Source organism: Heterocephalus glaber, unplaced genomic scaffold (assembly GCF_053883595.1).
Source record: "Heterocephalus glaber isolate CG9 unplaced genomic scaffold, H.glaber_assembly_v1.0 deba00001543, whole genome shotgun sequence".
In the NCBI taxonomy this organism is placed as follows: domain Eukaryota; kingdom Metazoa; phylum Chordata; class Mammalia; order Rodentia; family Bathyergidae; genus Heterocephalus; species Heterocephalus glaber.
Genome location: NW_028258336.1, coordinates 3632053 through 3654994, shown reverse-complemented (window position 1 = coordinate 3654994; position 22942 = coordinate 3632053). Strand labels below are relative to the sequence as shown.

General features: G+C 34.1%; 1 protein-coding gene and 1 non-coding gene across 20 annotated transcripts in view; both read left to right on the top strand.

Annotated features, from left to right (window-relative positions):
* Erbin (erbb2 interacting protein) overlaps positions 1–22942 on the top strand; it is a 129027-nt gene that overhangs the window by 58295 nt on the left and 47790 nt on the right. For all 19 annotated transcript variants that reach the window (XM_087189541.1, XM_087189532.1, XM_087189534.1 and 16 more), the window contains 10 exons: positions 1624–1702; positions 4775–4864; positions 5986–6042; positions 10483–10546; positions 16012–16086; positions 17059–17203; positions 18565–18637; positions 18920–19049; positions 19351–19466; positions 20952–21021. In XM_087189541.1, coding sequence (XP_087045667.1) covers positions 1624–1702; positions 4775–4864; positions 5986–6042; positions 10483–10546; positions 16012–16086; positions 17059–17203; positions 18565–18637; positions 18920–19049; positions 19351–19466; positions 20952–21021 — 899 coding nt within the window. The remainder of the gene's footprint in view (positions 1–1623; positions 1703–4774; positions 4865–5985; positions 6043–10482; positions 10547–16011; positions 16087–17058; positions 17204–18564; positions 18638–18919; positions 19050–19350; positions 19467–20951; positions 21022–22942) is intronic.
* On the top strand, positions 9175–9282 carry LOC147824429 (U6 spliceosomal RNA). Its single transcript, XR_015442375.1, has one exon. It is a non-coding gene; the product is annotated as a U6 spliceosomal RNA (small nuclear RNA).

Here is a 22942-nt window from a genome sequence, read left to right as displayed (position 1 = left end):
TTCTTACTACATTTTAACCTCCCATGAAGAGGACCATATCTTAATGTTTATAATTTATAGTGTAGTGTCTGATACTTGATTTGGTACATACAGGATAGATAATTTCCATATGAGGCGTGTTGAGTTCATGGTACCTAAACCAAAACACTACAGTAATGCTGACTTTGAAGCATTTTGTTATAGTGCCTACCAAATTCTGTTAATAGAAAAATATTTGGTAGGAGGAATCTTTTGAGACTGCATTAATATTCTGTTTATCATCATGTTTTTTACCCAGTAATTTTGGCGTCCATTGGTGGATTTTTTGTGGTGTTTTTGTGTTTTGGTTTTGGTGTTGAGGATTTGTCTGTGTTTAAGCACATACTCTACCATGGAGCTACATGGCCAGCCCTTTGGTGAATTTTGACCAAAACGGTTATTACTGTGGTATTAGGTAATTTGGGCCCTTTTTCATTTTTGTGCACAGCATTATGTTAAACTTGGTCACTTAAAATCATCTAGTGGTGGTGTTGAAAGGGTCTTAACTGTTTATGAACAACCCTTTTGGGTGGGAGGGAATAGGGTCTTTTTCTATACATCATTTTTGGAATATTTTAAAGTTAGTAGCATTTCTTTAGTCTAATTAGAACAGTACTACTTTATTTTAATCTCTGGACTGGTGCTAATTCATAAATTGTTACTATATTTTTGCTGTGATGAGTTTAGGAAATAAGTATGTCCTAGAATCTTGTACCAAAATTTGACATTATCACAATATTACAGTAATTATATGACAGTTTGGAAATGTATTGGGCTACAGTAGATTGGAAATGAAAAAAACCTTAATCCTTCACCTTACTTGGGACACTCAGAAGCTGAAAGGTCTAGTAGATCTCTTGAATATGTACATCATAAAGTACGGAAATCACTGCATTCTTTAAGGAATTACATGGTGAGCATTCCACTCCATTATATGGAGAAAAATATTGAGAGGAGAAGAAGAGAATGTAAAACAAATTGGAAAAAAGGAAAGAAGGGTATGGGAAAGAAATGTTAATTATTGGCAGACAGTACTGGTTTTAGGCATATCTCTGGGCATGTGTGATACAGATTTTCCACCACTTCTGTTTTTTTTGTTTTGTTTTGTTTTGTTTTGTTTTTCGTACTGAGGATCGAACTCTGGTCCTTGTGCTTGTGGGGCAGGCAGTGGAACCACTGAGCTAAATCCCAAGCCCACCACTTCTGTTTTTAACTTTGTTTTCAGCTTTGTTAGTTAATGTATATTAGGAGCTGGCTCAGTCTGGAACCTAGCATTTAAAAAGCAGTCCTTTTTATATGAGTGAAACAGAATGTTAAACGTTCTGCATTTTGTGCCCTTATCACAGCGAAGATACTGATTTTTAGAAGAACTAAAACACAAAAGGAAGGTAAATCAAAGTAATTCACAGTTATGGAGGCAATTGAAGGAAAGCTGAAATAGAAATGAGAAATTGTTGTTCTGTTGGGTTTGCATTGGTGGTGTTAGTTTATCTAGTCTCTGCTTAGTTGATAAATTACTTTCCAAATCTGCAGGGTATACCTTAATTGTAATTGTTACTATTTTTTTTTTCCATTCTCTTAATTTGATCACTTTTTGTTTTCTAGGAATACAAGAGTTTCCAGAAAATATAAAAAACTGTAAAGTCTTGACAGTTGTGGAGGCCAGTGTAAACCCTATTTCTAAGTAAGTTCTCAGTTGAATTATAAGTTACTTTTCTGAGTAAAACAATTGTAAAGCAGCAGCAGAATATTACTTTACATATTCAAAGGTGAAAAATGTGTATTATTCATAAGCTATCCAAATAACTGACTTTTAGAATTAAAAAGGAACCTTTTAAAAATGTTTCTAATCTCATATATTATAAATATAAAATTGAAAACTAAAAGAGGTAATTTTTTTTGTGTGTGCTAGGGATTGAACCCAGAGCCTTGACACTGAGCTACAGTCCAAGCCCTTTAAAAAAAATTTTTTTTGAGACAAGGTCTTGCAAAATTGCTAAATTGCCTGAGCTTGGCTTGAATTTGTAGTCCTCCAGCCTTACCTCCCAGAGTGTTGGGACTACAGAGTTGTGCCACCGTGCCCAAGCAGTGCAAATGATTTTGCTCCAGATCTCACACATAGTTGATGTAAAAAATGAGTAGATTAGGGCATGGTGGCGCACACCTGTAGTCCCAGCACTTGGGAGATTGAGCAGGAGGATCACAGTGGGTTCGAGGCCAGCCTGGGATATGTAGTGAGTTAAAGGACAGCCTGAACTACATAGAGAGACCCTTTCTCGAAAAAAAAAAAAAAGAAAGTAGAATCTGTTTGCTTTCCTCACCAATTGGTATTTGCACAGTGGCACAAACTTTTTTTTTTTTTGGTACCAGGGATTGAACTCGAGTCCTTGTGCTTGCGCAGCAGTCGGCAAAACCACTGAGCCAAATCCCCGGCCTGGCACAAACTTTTGAAATAAAAGAAACTGAAATCAGGCCTGTAACCCCAGCACTCCAGAGGCTAAGGCAGGAGGATCACCATGAGTTGAAGGCCAGCCTCAGCTACATAGTTAGTTCAAGGACAACCTGAACCAAATAGTGAAACCCTGTCTCAAAATAAACTGAAAGGTCAAAAAGGCAAAACAACAGAAGAAAAAAAAACAAACCATGTGATTACTTGCAGCATATACCAGAGGTTATACATGTTCTTTCATGTCAGTAATGGCTGCCAACAAAGGTGTTAAATTTTGCTATATTGGAATGGTAAAGCTAAAGACAAGGAATAGCTTATTACATTGAAAGTTGAAATCCACTTTCATGTATTATAATATTGTCCATCTTGACTAGTTTTTCCAGACCTAAAGTTGCTTCAGTTGGAATGTAAGATGGTAGAATATAAGGGAAAGAAAAAAATAAATGAGTCCAAGTCTGATTTGTCTCGAGTGCATGAGGATTTTATACTAGTTAAAATCCAGGATAGCTGGGGAATTTAGCTCAGTGGCACTGCACCTGCCTTGCAAGTGGTGTGTCCTCAGTTTGATCCCTAGTACCAGAAAAAAAAAAATCCAGGATAGACATGTAAAGATGATATATTCTCTTCATTTGAAAACGTTATTTTAAGGGCCGGTGATTTAGCTCAGTGGTGCTATGCCTGCCCCTCAAGTGCAAGGTCCTGAGTTCCATCCTGCTGGGGGGGGGGGGATTGTTATTGTAAGTATCAAAGACTACATTTGTAACTTATTTCACAAGCAAGAAGAAATAAAGCTGGGCCAGGGATTTAGCTCAGTGATTCCTCCACCTGCCTTGCACAAGCACGAGGTCCTAAGGTCGATCCTCCGTACCAAATAAAAAGAAGAAATAAAGCTAATATACTGTAACTATTCACATAACCTTAAATATCATTTAGCTTTTTATATTATTCTTATTTGCTCATTAAAAAACTGTACAGTCTTAATTGTTTAGAAGCCAAATGTTGAAATTAAAAATAACCAGAACACTGGGGATGTAGCTCAGTGGTGCCGTATCTGTCTGGCAACTACAAGGTCCTGAGTCCAATCCCTGGGACTGGCGGGGTGAGGTGGATAACCTAAGCCAGTGGGTCTCAAGCTGAGGCTATTTTGCTTCCAGGGGACAATGGCAGTATTTGGAAACATTTTAGGTTTTCAAAAACGAGATGTGCCCCTTGTACTGCATGAAGTTAGTAGAGGCCAGGGTTGCAGCTAAACATCCTAGTGCACAAGACTGATTTCTTCTCGGCAAAGAATCAGTGTTTTTGCCAAAGCTTAAAACTTCTTATTGCTTGTTTTTATTTTTGGTTTTGGTTTTTTGAGACAGGGTCTCACTATGTAGCCCAGGCTGGCCTTGAACTTGAGACAATCCTCCTGCTCCTCCTGAGTGCTGGGATCACAGACATGTGCACCATGCCTGGCAGCTATAACTTCTTTATCTAGTTCTTTGAATTGATGTTCGATAAGATGAATTTGAAGGGTGGTTGATTTTTTTTTTTTCATTGTTTATTGGTACATGTAGGTATACAATACAGTTACATTCATCATTGGGAACTTGTACTTTTACATGATGTATCTTGGTTCTTATTTTTTCCCCATTCCCCTGCCCTCCCTATTTACAAAAACTTTGTTTCCATTTTTTCCTTTTCTCATATTTTTTCCTTTCCCTTCTTTCCCTTCCCCTACCCTTTTAGACCTTTTCTTCCTATTTCACATTATCACTTACACATTTTGATCCTTATTGACACTTTTAGTTTCTCATACCAGAGAAACTATTCAGTATTTACACATGTGTGTCCTATTTATTTCACTTAAGGGTATGGCCTCAATGTGCATCCATTTAGCTATAAATGTCTCTAGTTTCTCATTCTTTATGGCTGAGTAGTACTCCATTTTAGGAAAAAAACTACATCTTCTTTATTCAGTCTCCAGTTGATGGGCAGTTGGGCTGTTTCTAAGCTTTAGCTATTACAAACTGTGACACTGTAAACATGGTTGTGCATATATCACCGTGGAAGGATGGCTGATTCTTAATTGACTGTTTTGTGCAGCTTTTGTTACTAAGATAAATACTACCTCACTTTCTTTTTTTAAAAAGTTGAAGTTACAGACATAAAAATAGGTTATAACAAAAGACAAATCTTAATTTGTAATAAAAGCAAAGAGATAAGTTTCTATTAAAAAAGTGTCTGATTACATAAATTATTAGATTTTAGTGAAAGACTGAAATTCTTTATATGAACATAATTTAAATTTTGGTATATTTTGTATAGGCTCCCTGATGGATTTTCTCAGCTGTTAAACCTAACCCAGTTATATCTGAATGATGCTTTCCTTGAGTTCTTGCCAGCTAATTTTGGCAGGTAAATTATAGTTTTTTTCTAAAACCATTTATTGTTAGCTTTTGTAAAATGTACAAAACTATAAGCACTTTAGTAATACCATTAGAGTTTCATATGATCTTCTTTTGTAATTATTTCCAAGCATTGTAATTTTTATAGTTTCTTTGGATCATGTTACTTTTACTTTGAATTTATTTTCCCAAGTAAGCAGTTAGCAGTAAAAGTTTAAAAGAAACAAAATAAAATATAGAAGACAAAAGTAGAGTTTAAAAAGAAAAAAATGGCTTAAGTTCCATTTTTTTTTTATAGTTCATTGTTAAAGTGGCAAAACATAAGATTTTTAATGGGGATAATCTGTATAGTTGAGATACTGAATGCTATATTCTTAGCATTTATAAAATTCTGAATTGATGTAAAAATTGGTTTAGCTGTTTTCCCCATAGAATGAAAATTCTTGAAAACAGAGGAGAACCTGTTTTTGGCATCTACTTTATCCCTCCACACTCATCTCTCTCAAAGTCCCTGAGTAATTTTCTTCAAATAGATGAATAAATAAGAAAAACCAAATTATTGTTGAATTGATACTATATACTTACTAGAGAAAGTGTTATCCAATTAAAGTTTAATGTTACAGCTTTTATCTGAAATAATTAGTATATTTGTTAAGATTACTCTCCTGTATCTGGCATTTGCGTTACTTAATCAGGTTATTTTCTATTTTACAGTCAAATGTGTGTCACTGAAGAGCCAGAGTATTTCTCCTCTATGTCCTTTATGTTCTCTTATGTATTCCTTCGCAAAGCTATACCCTAGAATTGTATTGTTGTTTTCTAGTCTACAGTAGTAAGCAGTTTTTATGGGTATCTTCAGTGAAAGGCATGAAATATGCTCTAGGATTGATAACTAGAACATCACTTTGTTGCTTTGAAAAAAATGTCTAGAAATGCTTACCTTTTTAAAAACCCCACTTTAATTCTGAGGAGTAGAAACAGTCTTTGTGTTTTTTCCTATTCCTGCATAGTAGTTAATATATTACTCTGCACAAAGAAATTGTGCAAGTAATATTGGTCGTTTAAAAACCTTAGAATGTGACATTAATTTATAAATTCCTTTGTCATACATAATTTGTTTTTCTTTTACAGATTAACTAAACTCCAGATACTAGAACTTAGAGAAAACCAGTTGAAAATGTTGCCTAAGTAAGTAAACTTGCTATTCTTTTCAAAATTCAGTTTAAAAATTTTAATCCTTAAGTCTTTAAAAAAATGTTACATTTTTATTATCTAAAATGTGAGTGCAAGTTATTTTTAAAGATTTTTATTTGTGGTCATATGTGTGGTATTGGTGTTTAACATAATACTATAGTAATAGTATTTTTGATATAGGAGAACTCTGCTAGATGTTAACTGCCCAGTTCATGTCCCCTCCAATCGAAGAATGAAGTCAAAGGACAGAGGAGGTTAAAAGTAGGAAAGGTTTATTAAACCTTTCATTAAGAATAGTACCCGAGAAACAGGAGGCTGTCCCAAATGGGGTGGCCACCGAGGCCCTTTGTCCGGGGTAATTTATACTGCAAATTCACAATGTGGATACAATGTGGGTCAAACTGTAATCAGCCAGTAGGAATTACAAGTACAGTACAGTATAGCCATTTATTTAGCTTATATTGATCCAGTAGAGAAGTGGGGCATGTAGCAAGGTTTATATGGCTGATGTCATTAACCCTGGCTTATTTATGATTTTTAAAACAGGAACATTTTGGGGAGGGATGGGTTCAGGTGTTCTGGTCACCCACTCTGGGTGTCAGATGCTATCTGGACTTAATGGACTGGATGGTACTAATTACAGTACAATAGTAGTTTCAAGTTCTGCTTGTCCCTTAGGGAACTATGTACATATGTCTGGCAGCTGTGACCATCTTGAGGCTTTGCCTTCTTCAGATGCACTTCCAACCATAGTTTTGATGTGTTTTCATCTTTCACACTGATCTGAGTCCCAAGTTCACATACTAGACACGCCACTCAATAGAGATATCTGTAGGTCTTCATGTGAACCCTGATAACTATAGAACTTGTCTGACTTTGTAATCTAAGAAATGGAGTGATCTGCCCTCTCAATGATAAGCTTAGTAAGATAAAACTACAGCAAAAAAACAAAAAGGGCTACAAATTCAAAATTCAGTGTAGATTTTGGCCATGTATTAAACAAATGTCTTAAAATACCTTGCATACATTCCTGTACTATTAAGTTTCAGGGTTGGCAAACTACAGTCTATGTGGCCCATTGCCTATATTTACAAAGTTTCGTTGGAACTCAGCCACATTTATTCTTCTACATGGTGCTTTTGACTACTTTTGCTTTACAATGGTAGAGATGAATAGTTCTGACAGAGACTCTATGGTCCACAGAACCTAAAATATTTGTTCTTTGACCCTCTACAAAATTTTTATTTATTTTTTACTGTTTTGAAACAGGGTCTTGCTTTGTGGTTTAGGCTGCCCTTGAATACACTATGTAGCCCAGGCTAGCTTTGAACTCACAGCAATCCTCCTGTCTTAGCCTCTTGAGTGCTGAGATTATAGGCAGGAACCACCATTCCTGGCTCTGCCAACTCTTTTTAACATTGAATCATTGAGACTTAATTGTTGAGGAGTGAAACATTTCCAGTTACTGCAGGGGATAGTTGTTCTTTGTACTTAGCTTCTATGGCAATGTATTTCTTACATCTGTTAGTATATTTTCCACATAGTTTTATTGTATTTGTTTTTATATGTCACTTCTTTCAAAGCTTGACTGGTTTCTAAGATATTTGAATAACCGAGATATAATTTGTTTCCTATAGCTGAGCCTGCAGTTAATGTGTGCTAGAGAGCTTTCCATCACTGTTAAAAAATACCTGAGCTGGCTGGGGATTTAGCTCAATGGTTCCGCCGCCCACCCCACAAGCGCAAGGACCCAAGTTTGAACCCTGGTACCCCCCCAAAAAACAAACAAACAAACCTGAGATAAGCAAATTATAAGGAGGAAAGTGTTATTTTGGCTCATGAATTCAGAGGTTTCAGTCCATAGTTGTTTGGCCCCATCTCTCTAGGCCAGACAGAAGACAGCACGTCATGGTGTTTGGGAAGCAAAGAGAGAAATAGGAAGGAGTCAGGGTTCCAATATCCCCTTCAAGAGCTCCCCTACCCCACCCTCAGTGATGTAACTTCCTTCACTAGGGGCTACCTCCTGAAGGTTCCACCACCTGTCAGTTGTGCCACAGGTTCAGCCTTACAGGCTTTTGAGGGGACATTGAGGATCAAAATGTGGCTTACCATCTAACTGATAGCAAAGGTGATTCACTGATTTTAACTCCTTTTAGGGATGTAACTTGGGCCCTATGAATTTGTAAATATAATTCTATCTAAGATATATGACTAAAACCTTTAACCTAGAGTTACCAACTATAAACAAACATAAGCAGTTTTAAATATTGGATAAGTCATGTATTTCAGATTGCACAATTAGACTTATGGTTACAGATTAGAACAATGAAAAGACTTGTTCTTTTATGTACATAGTTAAGTGAAACTTGATATCTCTTTAGGAATTCTTGGAGGGCACTGTGCTGAGAACACAAATAATGGTATATTCCTGTGAGACAGGAGAAAAGGTTGATACAAATGAATTTTAGAAGTAGATGGGAGGAAATCGGAGAGATATTGATTCTGTTTTTTCCTTAAATTAGGAAGCTGGATCTTATTCTAAGATGAAATTTAATTTGAGATTTCTGAATTATATAAGCACAGTAGAACCAAAGTTGCCAATATTAGCTACAGAGAATTGAAGTGGAAATATTTTGTTGTTGTTATACAATATATTTCCTTTTCTCTGTTACAATAATTTGTATCATTCACATTTTCCTAAATCTTTTATTAATTGATTGAAACTGGGTCTCACTTTGTAGGACAAGCTTGTCTTGAACTCATTATATAGTCCAGGCTGGCCTCAAACTTGTGGTGATTGTCCTGCCTCAGCCTCCCAACTCCTGGGATTTTAAGTGTGCACCACTACACCTGGCTCCTAAATCTTTTATTTAAAACTTAACTTTTCTAGGACACTGTGATTGAATTTTTAAAAACACGTTGCTTTTCAATTTTGTGCCCTCTTCCAAAACAGTCAGCTTTATTTTTATAAATTGCCCTCATTGTTATCAAGTGTTTAATTATTACATGTGAATTTTGTTATCTTGTCATTATAACAATATTGAACCAAGAAATGTATTATTGTTTTGTTCTTGTCCCCTGTGAGGTGAGGTATGTTCTTATATTCTTTCATGAAAAAACAGGAGCATCCTCACTTTGGCAGCACTGATAAATAGTAAAATTGCAGTGATACAGAGATTAGCGTGGCCCCTCCACAGAGATGACAAGCAAATTTGTGAAAAGTTCCATCTTTAAAAAAAAACCTGGAGAAGTGTTTTGAGTTTATTTTACTTGCTGTTAAATTTTCAGAAATAGTTTGTTTTCTTTTGCCATAATTTAAGGTGATCTTGAATCTTAAATGAAATTCATTTCCAAAGTATTAACATAGGAATGTATAATACTAATGGTAGCAAAATAGTTATTATATCTTGGTATTTCTTAATAAAGTTATTCAGGTAAAATTTACCTGAGTTCTTAGTATCCCAATGTATTAAGTAATGAGTTTTTCTAAAAAAAGCAATTTAAGAGCATAAATAATCGTTTGAATTAATTAGCAGTTTAGTTTCAAATGGTACCTTTGTGGAAGAGAAGTCAAAATGCAGCATGGTTTATTTTATTACCAAACAAGTTCATTTTTTTTTTCTGGTTCTTCTAGTTACAGGGAAGTGATGATATTAAATGGGTTGTTTAAAATGATATATTGTTGCTTTAATTTAAAATAAATATCTAATTCTATTTGTGATTCTTAATAGAAGTTTTAAAAAATATTACAGAATTTAACTATGTGAAGAACAATGTAACTTACTGTTTTTAGCATTGAAGATTTTCAGTTACAGTTATCTCAAAATTTTATCATACATGAACCATCTTGAAAAAGACTTAGAATTACAGCAGAAATGACTGTGGATCGTCCATATAGTCTTAACTCATCAGCTGATTTAAACTGTGTAAAAATTTAATCTAAGGAAAAACTGAATCCCATTATATATATTCTGGCCTTTGGGTATAAATTTATTTCAGTTTTTTCTTAAGAATAGAAAAGAGGGGGCCGGGGATTTAACTCAGTGCTTCCACCACCTGCCTTGCAAGCTGAAGGACCCGAGTTCCATCCCCACTACCAAAAAAAAAAAGGAATAGAAAAGAGGCTGGGGATTTAGCTCAGTGATTCCACTGCCTGCCTCTCAAGCTCAAAGTCCTGAGTTTGATCCCCTATACCAAAAAAAAAAAAAATGGAATAGAAAAGAGAAGACTGATCAGATGTCAAAATTAGAAAATAATTGATAATTTATTTTATATAGCATTTGTAGTATTTTTCTTAGAAAACTCACATTTTTGTTTGCCTACATGTGAAAGCCTGTATACGTCATTACATAAGTGTATTTTAAACTGTGAAATTTGAAAGCTGCTATGTAATACTTTTATGTAGTTAACTCTTTATTATTCTACTGTGAATAGAACCATGAACAGACTGACCCAGCTGGAAAGACTGGATTTGGGAAGTAATGAATTCACAGAAGTGGTAAGTTCTCACCAATCTCACTATCTGTAAGTCTTATGTATGAGGAGGCACAAAATTAAAGAATTTCTCTTAAAAACTTGGCAAAGGTTTACATTGTTTTGAGGTATATAAGATAAAAAAGTTCTTTATCTGAACTTTTCAGACTAGTATAAAAATTAACTAGAGGGCCAGGGATTTAGCTCAGTGGTGCTGTGGCTGTCTGGCGAGTGCAAGGTCCTGAGTTTGAACCCCGGTACTGAAAATGAAAAAGAAATGAATGAGAAGTTCAGTGAAGAAATACCTAGAAAGTTTTTAGCATAGGAAGCAAAATTTGATAAATTATGAGTGGAAAAAACTTTATCTAGAATGTCACTACCAAGGTTGTTGCTTATGAATTATCCAGTGCTAAGATACTTCTCTATGGTTATACTTAAGAGCTAAAAGGAGAAATTGCTGAATGAAACAAGGGTTATTTTTCAGTTTGTATTTAGACTTCTCAGTTGTGTTTGTGCTTTGTGTGCAAAGTACATTTTGATGCTAAATCTTAAAGGACAGGAGTGTATGTGCAGGGTTTTTTTTTTTTTGGAGTGCTGAGGATTCTCAGTCATAGCTTTTTTTCCCTATTAAGTTTATTGGTACATTTTAGGTATAAAATATAGTTACATACATCATTGGAATCTTGTACCATTACATGAGTATCTTGGTTCTTCTTTTTTTCCCCTTCCCCTGCCCTTCCTTCACCCTCTCCAACCTTGCCTATTTGCAAAGACTTTGTTCTCATTTTTTTCCTTTTCTCATATATTTTTTTTCCCTTCTTTTCTTTCCCCTACTCCTCCCACTTCCCCTGCTCCTTTAGACCTTTACTTCCTATTACACAATATCAATTGTACATTTTAAAAATTACACTATCGAGATCTAGGAGACATTACCACAGAGTTCACAGAATTTAAAAGGATATAGAAAGCATATTACAAAAATCTGTTTTGAAATAAATTTGACAACTTGTAAGAAGTACCTTGGAAGACAAATTAATGAAACTAATTCTGGAGGAAATATAAAATTTGAATAGCACCTATTAAAGAAAGTATATTCCTAGCTTGAAAACCTACCTATATGACAACAGCAGGCTCATAAACATTTTAACTGATAAATTACATCAAACAATTAAAGCAGAAAAAAAAGAACACTTCTCCCCTCATTTTAGGAACTCAACATTGTGCTAATCCTAAAACTGGATAAAGATAATAGAAGAAAAAAAGTATGAACATAGATAAAAATTTGTTTAACAAAACAAACTATTAGAAGTCAGATCTGGCAGGATGTAGAAAGTGGTTTTATTATAGGGATGTCGGTGTTGGTTCAGCATTGGAAGATCCACCCCGAAAAGTCATCATTTTAACAGAGGAAAGGAGAAAGCCATATGATCCTGTCACTAGTTGGAGAAAAAGTATTGGACTAAATTCTACAGCTGTTCATGGTAAAAGCTATCAGGAGACTAGAAGTAGAACAGAACCTTCTCAACAGATTAAAGACATGTACTCCATACTTCAGCAAAAACGCCTTATATGAATGAAGAAGAGACAATGCTTTCTCCTTAAGGTGGGGAACAAGGGCAGATATGCCTACTCTTCATCTGTCCATTAAACTTTGAAACATAGGCCTAAACCAAAACATTCTGGCAATAAAATGACACAATTAGGATAGGATTGGCAAGGTAGAAGCAAAATCTTTATATGTTGATGAAATGATCATCTACAGAGAAAATACTAAGAAATCTCTAGGAGCCCCAAGAACTTGTATTTGAATTTAGCAGGATTAGAAAACACAAGGTATATATAAAAATTCAGGTCTGTGTATACTTGCTATAAAAGAAGAATTGGATATTGAAATTTAAAAGTTATGTAGGAGTACAAAGGACCTAGAAAAGTAAAGAAAAAAAGAAAAAAACAAAACCAGTATTGGAAGACGTTTAGTACCTAATTTTAAGACTTCCTCTAAAGCTACAGTAATCAAGGCAGTGTTGGTGTAAGGAAAGACATATAGATCATCGGAATAAAACAGAGAATCTAGAAATAGAATGACACATATATGGTCCACTGAGTTTTGAAAGATTATTTGACAGGAACATTTTATAGAATATAAACTCACTTCAAGAGCCGTGGAAAAGTTAGTGTTTTCAGCAAATGGCACCAGAACATCTGGTATCTGTATATAAAAAATTAACCTCAACCCTTTATTTCCATACATAAAAATAACTTGAAAAGATCTATGAAACTAAATATGAAAGACTAAAATTATGAAACTTTAAGAAATTATAAGGGAAAATGTTTATGAATTTAGGGTAGGCAAGAACTTCCTAGGATACAAAAAGATGATGTATAAAAGAAAAAAATTGATAAAGTTCAGGGCTGGGGATTAGTTCAGTGGTGCCGCTGCCTGCCTTACAAGCTCAAAGTCCCAAGTTCAATCCCCAGTACCAAAAAAAAAAAAAAAATTTAGAACTTTAAATGACATCTTTAAAATGAAAAGTAGTCCTTAAACAGATCATATTTACAATGCATATAACTTATGACCAGAATATATAAAGAACTCTTACAGTTCATTAATAGACAACCCAATTAAAAAGTAGACACAAGAAGATGATAGCCAGTACAGCACAAGGAAAGGTGTGCAACACTATAATCAGAAAAATACTAATCAGTACAATAACAAGATTGAAGTATACACTCATTAGGGAGATGAAGTTAAAAGTTTTAAAAGCCTTGTCATGACTTTTTCTTTTTGTTGGATTCTCCCCATCTACGTTTAATTTGTCATGCCCAACGGATTCATTCTGCTGGGCTTCCTGGGGTTGTGATCCTCATTGTCTTTTTCTAGGATATTGTCTAAAATTTTTTGGAGTGTTGTTTTGGTATTCATGAAGTTCCTAAGGTTCTCTTTATCATGAAAGTATCTTATTTCTGCATCAATTTTGAAAGATAGTTTTGCAGGGCAATCTGGGTTGGAGGCTGTTTTCCTTTAGGGCTTGAAATACATCACTCCAAGCTCTTCTTGCCTTGATGGTTTGTGTTGAGAAGTCTGCTGTGATTCTGATGGGCTTTCCTTTGTATGTGATTTGTTTTTCTCTCACTGCTTGTAGAATTTTGTTCTTCTGTTGAGTTTCTGGAATCCTAACTATTATATGCCTATGTGTAGATTTTTTTTGATCAAGGCTAGTTTGAGTCCTATATGCCTCACTTATCTGTATGTCAAGTTCTTTCCCCCTCCTTGGGAATTTTTCTGCCATCACTTCTGTGAAGAGTTTTTTTATGTCATCTGCACTCTCTCCTGTTTCTTCATTGAGCCCAATCAGTCTTATGTTATTCTTCTTTGCATCGCCTAGCAGCTGCTGGATTGTTTTCTCGTGGTCCCTTACAATTTTAAAGCAATTTTTCTTTTCCTCCTCACTAATTGCAATCTTATCTTCTATATCTGAAATTCTGTCCTCATATTGGTACATTCTGCTGCACAGACTTTCAATGGAGTTTTTAATCTCCTGGAAATCTGTTTGCATCTGTTTTATGGATTCCATTTGTTTCCTATGTTGGGATTCCATCATGTTCCTCAGATCCTCTATTTTTTATATCTGTGTCCTCTCTAGATTTATTAATCATGTCTTGCACAATGGGCAAAATCTTTGTTGTTATCTGAGAAATTATTTCTGATTTCATTTTTCCCAGATCCTCTTTTGTTGCCAGTTCAGGGAGTCCAGGTGGTTGAGTATCAGAGTGTTCCATCTCGTTTCCCTTTGGGGTTGCTGTAGGTGACCTGGAAGTCTGTTTTTTGAGGCTTGTTTACGTGTCTTCTCATTTCCAAGGTGGGGGAGGTGCTGCTGGTGCCCATGTGGCTCACCTCCTCTGTCCTAGGAGCAGTGGGAGTGCAGGGCATTTTTTGATGTCTATACTCATTTTTCTTTTTAAACCACTCAAGCTAGATTTTAAAACAGGAATTCACAAAGCTGAGTATCATTATCATTTTTTTTGTTTTTGTGACAGGGTCTCACTATGTAGTTTAGGCTGGTCTTGAATTCACTATGTAGCCCAGGCTGGTTTCAAATATGTGACAATCCTCCTGCCTCAGCCTCCCCCAGTGCTGGGATTATAGGTCTGGCCAGAATTTTGAATTTTAAATTAAAAGTTTTTAAATTACAAATTTAAATTTTAGTTTTGTTGTTCACATTGTGGTAGCTTCAAATGATAAACAGAAGAATTTCTCTGTTGTAGTATTGACTTGTATTATTGATAATTGTGCATTTCAGTTGCAGTCAGTGGAGGACATTGGTGCTTTTGAGATATCTTAGATTTTCTCTAAAATACCTTTTCATTATGATGTTTAAACTGAAAATGGTGTCTGTTGTATTTCCCTGTGCTTGCAGAATTTTTACTTTTCATGAAAAAATATGTATTGTGGTTCCTAAGTTTTCTATTGTGGCTTTCTTTGTTGTTTTATACTGTTTCCATAGTAACTGAAAATTCTCAGTAATTGTTTATTTTATGAATCCACAAGCTTTCAAAAATCATCAATTTTTGTACCATTTTGGTCTTTCAACATTATATATGTTTTTAAAACTAACAATTACAAGAAGACAAAGCACAAAAGGAAATTTCTTTTGATCCTAGTTATATCTGGAATTCTTACCTCTATTATTATGTTTACAGTAGTAAATCTAAATGACATGATTTGTCTGTATGATTCATGTTGTTATGGTGATTAGATATTTTAGTACTCTTTGCCATCATATGGTCGTTGATTCCACATGGCATTGTAAAGTAACATTAATCTTTCAAAGGAGACATTCACATCTTCATCCTTAAAAGGCCAGTGGCCAAAAGCAAATTTTACCTGCATACCAAGGTCCACAAAAACACTTGGATTAGTCTTAGCTCTTCAATACTATATTACTAAAAATTTTCCACTAGGTAATTATTAGAATTGTTACTAGAAGTTTAAGTCACTGAATGTTATGGTCATCTAGTTATATCTTTGCTTATTTATTTTTCCCTTATTATTGGCCTTAGGATGTAGGTTCCGTTTTTACTTCTTTTTTATTAATGTCACCAGGAAGCAATATCTTTATAATTCTACGATTTTCTGAAAGGGTGTATCTTTTACTAATAATGAATGAAAATTTCTTTTTATTGTATACTTTGGAATAGTGAGTTCTATATTAATTGTATAAATACTTGATAGTATTGTACAATCCAAAGCTTAAATGAGTTTTGTCTAATCCATTTTATGGAATGGCTATGTTTAATTACTTGTCTAGTAAACTTATTGTAACTATAAAGCAGTGGAAAGGCTCACATCTTACCTCTGCACCACCATCCCCTTTCCTCTTTCATTTAATGTTTTGAAACTAAAAATTAACATTAGAAATTCTCAGAGCTACTTTTGCCAGACAAAGACATTCACATAAATTAACTGGATTTTCCCTTCTATCCAATCAGCCTGAAGTACTTGAGCAGCTAAGTGGATTGAAAGAATTTTGGATGGATGGTAATAGACTAACTTTTATTCCAGGGGTATGTATATGAAATTCTAAATGACTTTACTTGTTGCCGCCTTTCTTTTGAAGTAGTTGAACTGTGCATTTTAATTAGTTAAAAAATGGATTACTGCCAGACGTGGTAGTGCACACCTATAATCTCTGCTCTCAGAAGGGTAAGGCAGGAAGAACTCTATGAGTTTGAGGCTAGCCTGGAATACATAGTGAGTTTAAGACCAGCCTCAACTCTACATATTGAGCCCCTGTCCACAGGAAAAAAAGGATTATTTAATTCCCTTTTAAACAGAAACAAGTAGAAAAATACTTTTTAAACTGTTTACACTTTACTGATTAAAGTCTGAAAATTCCCATAACAAACCTTGTCAGTCTTATTTTAATGCCGTAGTATCCTTTTCAGTCACAGCTTTTGAATTTGTATCCTAATTTATTTTGCCTAGGGAATTGTTAAACTAGGATGATTTCTTTCTCACTCCCCTCCCCTCCCCTCCCCTCCCCTCCCCTCCTCTCTTCTCTTCTTTTCCTTCTGGTACTTACCATTGAACCCTGGGCCTTCACGCTGAGCTACACATCCAGCCCTTTTAATTTTTTAAGGGTAGGATTTGGCTAAGTTGCTCAGGCTGGGCTCGAACTTGGAATCCTACTGCCTTAGCCTCCCAGAGTGCTGGGATTACAAATGTGCCCCACCATGCCTAGCAAGCTAAGATAATTTTTGTGAACTTTCTGTCTTATCAACTGATAAATTATATATTCCCATATCTAAAGAACCTCAAGAATCCCCTTATATTCTGTTTCCCTAGAAGGTGATGGACAGTTAAATTCCCAAAGAAAAATGTATGACCTTTGTCACTCTGCGGGACTAAAATTAGTAGGAATTCTTAGCTTTATTACTGAAAATATTTCCATTTAATTATGTAAAACTTGGTATTAAGTTTGCTACTTAAAACTTTTCACAAATTACTTGATAATTATTATTTTTCTTAACTTACAGTTTATTGGTAGTTTGAAACAGCTCACATATTTGGATGTTTCTAAAAATAATATTGAAATGGTTGAAGAAGGAATTTCAGCATGTGAAAACCTCCAAGACCTCCTTTTATCAAGCAACTCACTTCAACAACTACCTGAGACTGTTGGTTTGTATTACTTTCTTTTACTTTTTTGGTACCGGGGATTGAATATTACTTTTAAATTTATATAATTTTTATTAAAGTAAATTTAAGGCTTCCATATAAATTCAAATTGTGTTTGTTGCAAGACAGCTTTACTGTATTACCACAGCACAAATCTTATTTGAATTTTTCCTAATGTGAATCAGGTATATTGTTTACTCTTTGTTGATGTTACTATATGTGATTTTTTTTTTCTTTTTTAAATCATATGATTGAACCCAGAGGCACTGGGCTACATTCCTAGCCCTTTTAAACATTTTATTTTGAGACCAATTCTTCCTGAGTTGCTAAGGCTAGGCTCAAACTTGAGATCCTCCTAGGTTAGACTGCCAGAGTTCTGGGATTATAGGCATGTGCCACCATGCCTAACTGTGTTACTATGTTTTTATTTACTCTAAGGAAAATTTTTTTTTTTTTTGGTACTGGGTATCAAACTCGGGACCTTGTGCTTGCGAGGCAGGTGATAGAACCACTGAGCTCAATCCCTGGCCCCAAGAAATGAATTTTTTATAAGTATAATAAATTCTTTAAAAGAAGTTTTAATTGTTTTCCATATTTAACCATTGCCTTTATTTGGTAAATTTTTTCAGTTGCACTTTATAATATACTCACAGACAAGCAAACAGACTTGAACAAATCCTATGAGAGACTTACAGTTATTGAATCTGTATTTTTCAAGTTGCTTTTTTGATAAAATATCAAGGTAATTTCTTGGATAAAATGACTAAGTAAATCTTGTAATCTTTATGAGGCTTGAATATAAAAACTAAAAAATATTTTTACATATTTTCTCAGTTGATTTACATAGTTGATTTAAGGTACCTTTTGTAAATTCATTGGGATTCTACTTCATTCTAATTTAATCAACATGTTTGCTTTTTGAATTAAAATATTTTACTGTTGTAATATTTATATACATAGCATAGTTTGTTATACAGCTGTCAATAGCCTTCACCCTACCATTTGTTTAATCTTCTCATTCATTGAGATTGTATTGTGTTTCCTGTCTGTACTGTGGGATTGTTTTTAGGAGCAGGGCTGAAGCAGTGGACAATGCAGACAGAAAGTCCCTTTTCTTAATGAAGCTTGTATTTTAGTGAGGGTTAATAAAAACAGACAGACACTGTTAAAAGGTGATAAGGAGAGAAATTGAAAGTGTAAGCTGAGGTAACAGAGTTGAATGGGTTTGGAGATGATGTCTCTTAGAGAAAGGTTGATTGGTAAAGTTTTAATTCTTACATGTAATGTATCTCACATTGACTGTGATATTGACTGTGTTTGGATTTGGTTCTACTTTGAGCTCAAAAATTGTATATTCTCAATAGGTTCATTGAAGAATGTCACAACTCTTAAAATAGATGAAAATCAATTAATGTATCTACCAGACTCTATAGGAGGGTAAGTTTTTTGTGAAAATATATAGATCATTGAAAGTTTTACTTTTAGTCTGGTATGCTTTTCTGATACGTGCATAAATAGCATCTAAAGGAAATTTCACAAACAATTGATAATCCTGTGGGTATTTTTGTCATAAAAATACTATTTACTTTTGGTAAAATTTAGTTTTATGAAGTTTCACTAGGCTTGTTAATAACAAGCTCAGATATTCATATGTTCTTAAATTTTGATTACATATAGGAAATCTTGCTTTTAATAATACGTGTTCTTATATAATTAAAGGTTAATATCAGTAGAAGAACTGGATTGTAGTTTCAATGAAATTGAAGCTTTGCCTTCATCTGTTGGACAGCTTACTAACATAAGAACTTTTGCTGCAGATCATAATTACTTACAGCAACTACCCGGAGAGGTACAGTATTTAAAGTTTGTTTCAGATTTTTATCTTTTCATCTTTTTCTAATTGTCTTTATTGCTATCCAGTGTCATTTTCTTTTATTTTCTTTCTAAATGATTTACTGTTTGTTTTCTGAGTAATATAATTTAGAATATATACCTAAATACTTCTTTTGTACATGAAAATTATTTAAAAAGAATAAGCTTATTCCTTTATAAAGTCAAAGAATATTTTTCACAACTTTTAAATATGTTATTTTCCTGTTTATTTACCTGTAGGCCAAATTTTTTATTCCTAATTTATGTTTCTGTTTCAGATTGGAAATTGGAAAAATGTAACTGTGCTCTTTCTCCATTCTAATAAACTCGAGACACTTCCAGAGGAAATGGGTGATATGCAAAAATTAAAAGTCATTAATTTAAGTGACAATAGGTTTGTAATACTATATTCAACTGTTGGTTGTAGATAATATTGATTTAATAAAATTAAAGTTTCATATGATAAGTTTTAGAACAGCTAATGGTGTTTTCATATATTTTAAGATGTTTTTTAAATAGAATGATCTAATTTATCTGATGTTAATTATTTTGCTGTGGTTGTCACTGTTCATCTTTGGTCAACTTAGTGTGCCACCTTTATTCTCTCCTTATAATAACCTTTTTTATTTCTAATGTTAGATCTTTAATACAGTATGGAACAAAGCAGCTTTAGAATCTAATCTGTTGCTTTTTTTTTTTTTTTTTTTGGCAAAGTTATGCTCACTTATGCACAAACTAAAGTTCAGAAAAACTTGAGATTGCTAAATACCTTTTCCAGGGGTAAAAATGCTAAAGAGAATGATAAAACATCGTGTATCTTATGGAGTTCCCATAGTATCTTAAAGGGTTTTCAAAACAACTATATGAGATAGTACAACAGGTATTCCTACTTTATGTAGGAGAAAGTTTTCATATTTAAGGTGACTCATATATCTCGTAAGATAGAGCTTTAATGAAACCTAGTTTTTTGACTAGTTGACAATATTCTGGCTCTTACATTTTACTTAAAAAGAGCCACTACTGGGCCGGGGATTTAGCTCAGTGGTTCTGCCGCCTGCCTTGCAAGTGGAAGGTCCTGAGTTCGATCCCCAGTACCCCCCCCACCAAAAAAAGAGCCACTGCTTTCTTATTAAAACCTTGTTGCAGCCTGTATTTCAACCTTCTCAAACTAGAGTACTAGAGTAGTACTGACAAACTGCCTTTAAAGATTGGCACAGAAGAGTAGTTAGCGAGGTCTAAGATAGCAAGGTCGAGTTAGACAATTTATTTAAACTAGGGTACAGTTTTAACTTGGCATTCTAATAAGCAGTTGTATTACTTTTTATTATCATAAAATAGTCCTTATTGATTGTGCAAGTGCTGGCTCAGAAAATACAGTGTAGTGCAGCTTTTATAGCAAACAATCTCTAATAAAAGTCTTCCTGTAACATTTGTTCATGCCAAATACAAATAAAGCAGATTATGAGACTGTTTAATGTGTCCTTGTTTTTCTGTAGGGCAAGGACATTTATTATTTTTTAACATAATTTTTTGAAGTTATTAGATAATCCAAATTTTTGCTTGTTAAATTGTTTCATTTAAGGAGTTAATATTTTAAAAACTAAATATTTTGTCTTCTGTCCTGTACAAAGACCTGTATTGGGACTTTTCTTTTCTTCTTTTATACCATTTGCTATATCATTGCATAGCATATTTCAAAAGACCATTGGATTTAGTTTTCATTCATTTTATTTTTGTAGTGCTAGGAATTAAACCCAGGGCCTCCAAAAGCTAAGTGAATGATCTTTATCACTGAGCTATACCTCTAGCCCCAAATTTTATTCATTTTAAATAGTCTCATTTTAAAGTCTAATTTTTTCTTTGTATTTTTTTCCTACAGATTGAAGAATTTGCCATTTAGCTTTACAAAGCTACAACAGTTGACTGCTATGTGGCTCTCAGATAATCAGGTGAGCATTCTGATTTTGTAAATTATGAGAATTTCATTTGTGTTTAGAAGCATAATTTTTCTAACAAAAATGTAGAGCTTGCCTGTTTTCTAAACGTATAAAAATATAGAGACCTTAGGAAATCAGATGCAATATTCTCTAATATACTCTCTCAGCAATTTTTTGTTTGTTTTGTTTTGATTTTTGAGACAGGGTCTCATTACGTAGTTCAGGCTGGCCTGGAACTCAGTATGTAGCCCAGGAAGGCCTTGAACTCACAGCAGTTCTCCTGCCTCAGCCTCCCAGGTGCTGGAATCACAGGTGTGTGCCCTCACACCTGGCCTTTCTCAGCAGTTTTTAAGAATACAGTTCATTGAGGTTTGGGCTTTTCTTTTGGACTTGGGATTAAACACAGGGCATGGGTATGCTGGGGATGTACCCTATTCCAGAGTTACAGACATTCCTAGCCCATCTTTTTTCTCTTTTGGAGACTGGGTCTCACTACATTGCCCAGGCTGGCCTCAGACTTGCAGTCCTCCTTGAGTCAGCCTTCTGAGTAGCTGGAATTACAGGTGTTCACCACCGTGCATAGCCCAATATGTTGTTTTCAGTTGTAGTCAGCATGATACTCAGTAGTGCTCTTAAATTTATTCCTCCTCTCTAATTGGAATTTTGTATCCTTTAATCACTATCTCCTAATTGACTCTCCATCTCAATCCCTGATAACCACTATTTTACTTTTTTCTGTGAGTTCTCCTGTTTTTGATTCCATGTGTAAGTGATGTTATATTTGTCATCTATGTCTGGCTTATATCACTCAGCAGGTTTATCCATGTTGTTGCAAATGACAGGATTTCCTTCTTTTTAAAGTGGAATGGTATTTTATTATGTATATATTTTACATTTTCTTTACCCATTCATTCATTGATGAACACTTCAATTGATTTCTTATCTTGGCTATTGTAAATAATAATGTAGTGAACTATTGTAATAGCGCAGATATCTTATTGACATACTGATTGAATTTCCTTTGGATATGTATCCAGCAGTGAGATCACTGAGTCATATAGTAGTTTTGTTTTGAGGACTCTCTATACTGTTTGCCATAATGACTACTAATTTACATCCCTACCAGCATTATCATGGGTTCTTGAAATATGTTATCTATTGAGCTTTTCAATTAAAAAGTTAAGGCTTACTATTTGACTTTAAGCAATACCTTATAATAATTTATCTAAAGTTTTATTTTCCCAGGGTTTGTATACACTAATCTCATTTGATACTTGTAAATTCTATAGCTGGAATTGCCTGGGAAACTATATCACACCACTTTTGGATTATGTTACCAATCCTGAGATGATAAAGAAACCTACTGTGTGATATTTCAGGCTTCTCCAAACTTTCTGACTTGAGGACCCTTAATTCTTATTAACATTGAAAAATCCTTAAGTTAAAGTTAATCTAAGTTTATAAGCCAGGCTGTAACATTTGCTTTGTAAATTTGAAAAGACAGCCTTGAATGATAATTCATTTTCTTTTGTTAGAGCTTGAATACTGCATCTCTTACATGTGGAAGGAACTCTTCCTGATTTTTCATTAATGAATATTTTAAGTTTGGAACTTGACTTGAAATTTTGTAATTGGATTCAGAAAACATCTGCTGGGCCCTGTCTTATGCCAAATTCTCGCTGCAGTATGAATGAGACATAGCTTCTAGTGTCAGATCAACTTTTATTAGTGTAATAGCAATTTTATGGATAAATTTATGCTAGAAAATTATGCCAAATTGTTGATTTTGGTGAAATTACCAAGTACATACTATAGTTTTCTTTATATTTATTGTTCTCTTATTTTCTCCCCATTTCCCACCTATTGTTTCAAAATTTTGAGCTGGCATCTTTGTTCCTTAAAGTTTGACAAAATATTTAGTTAAACAGTATCA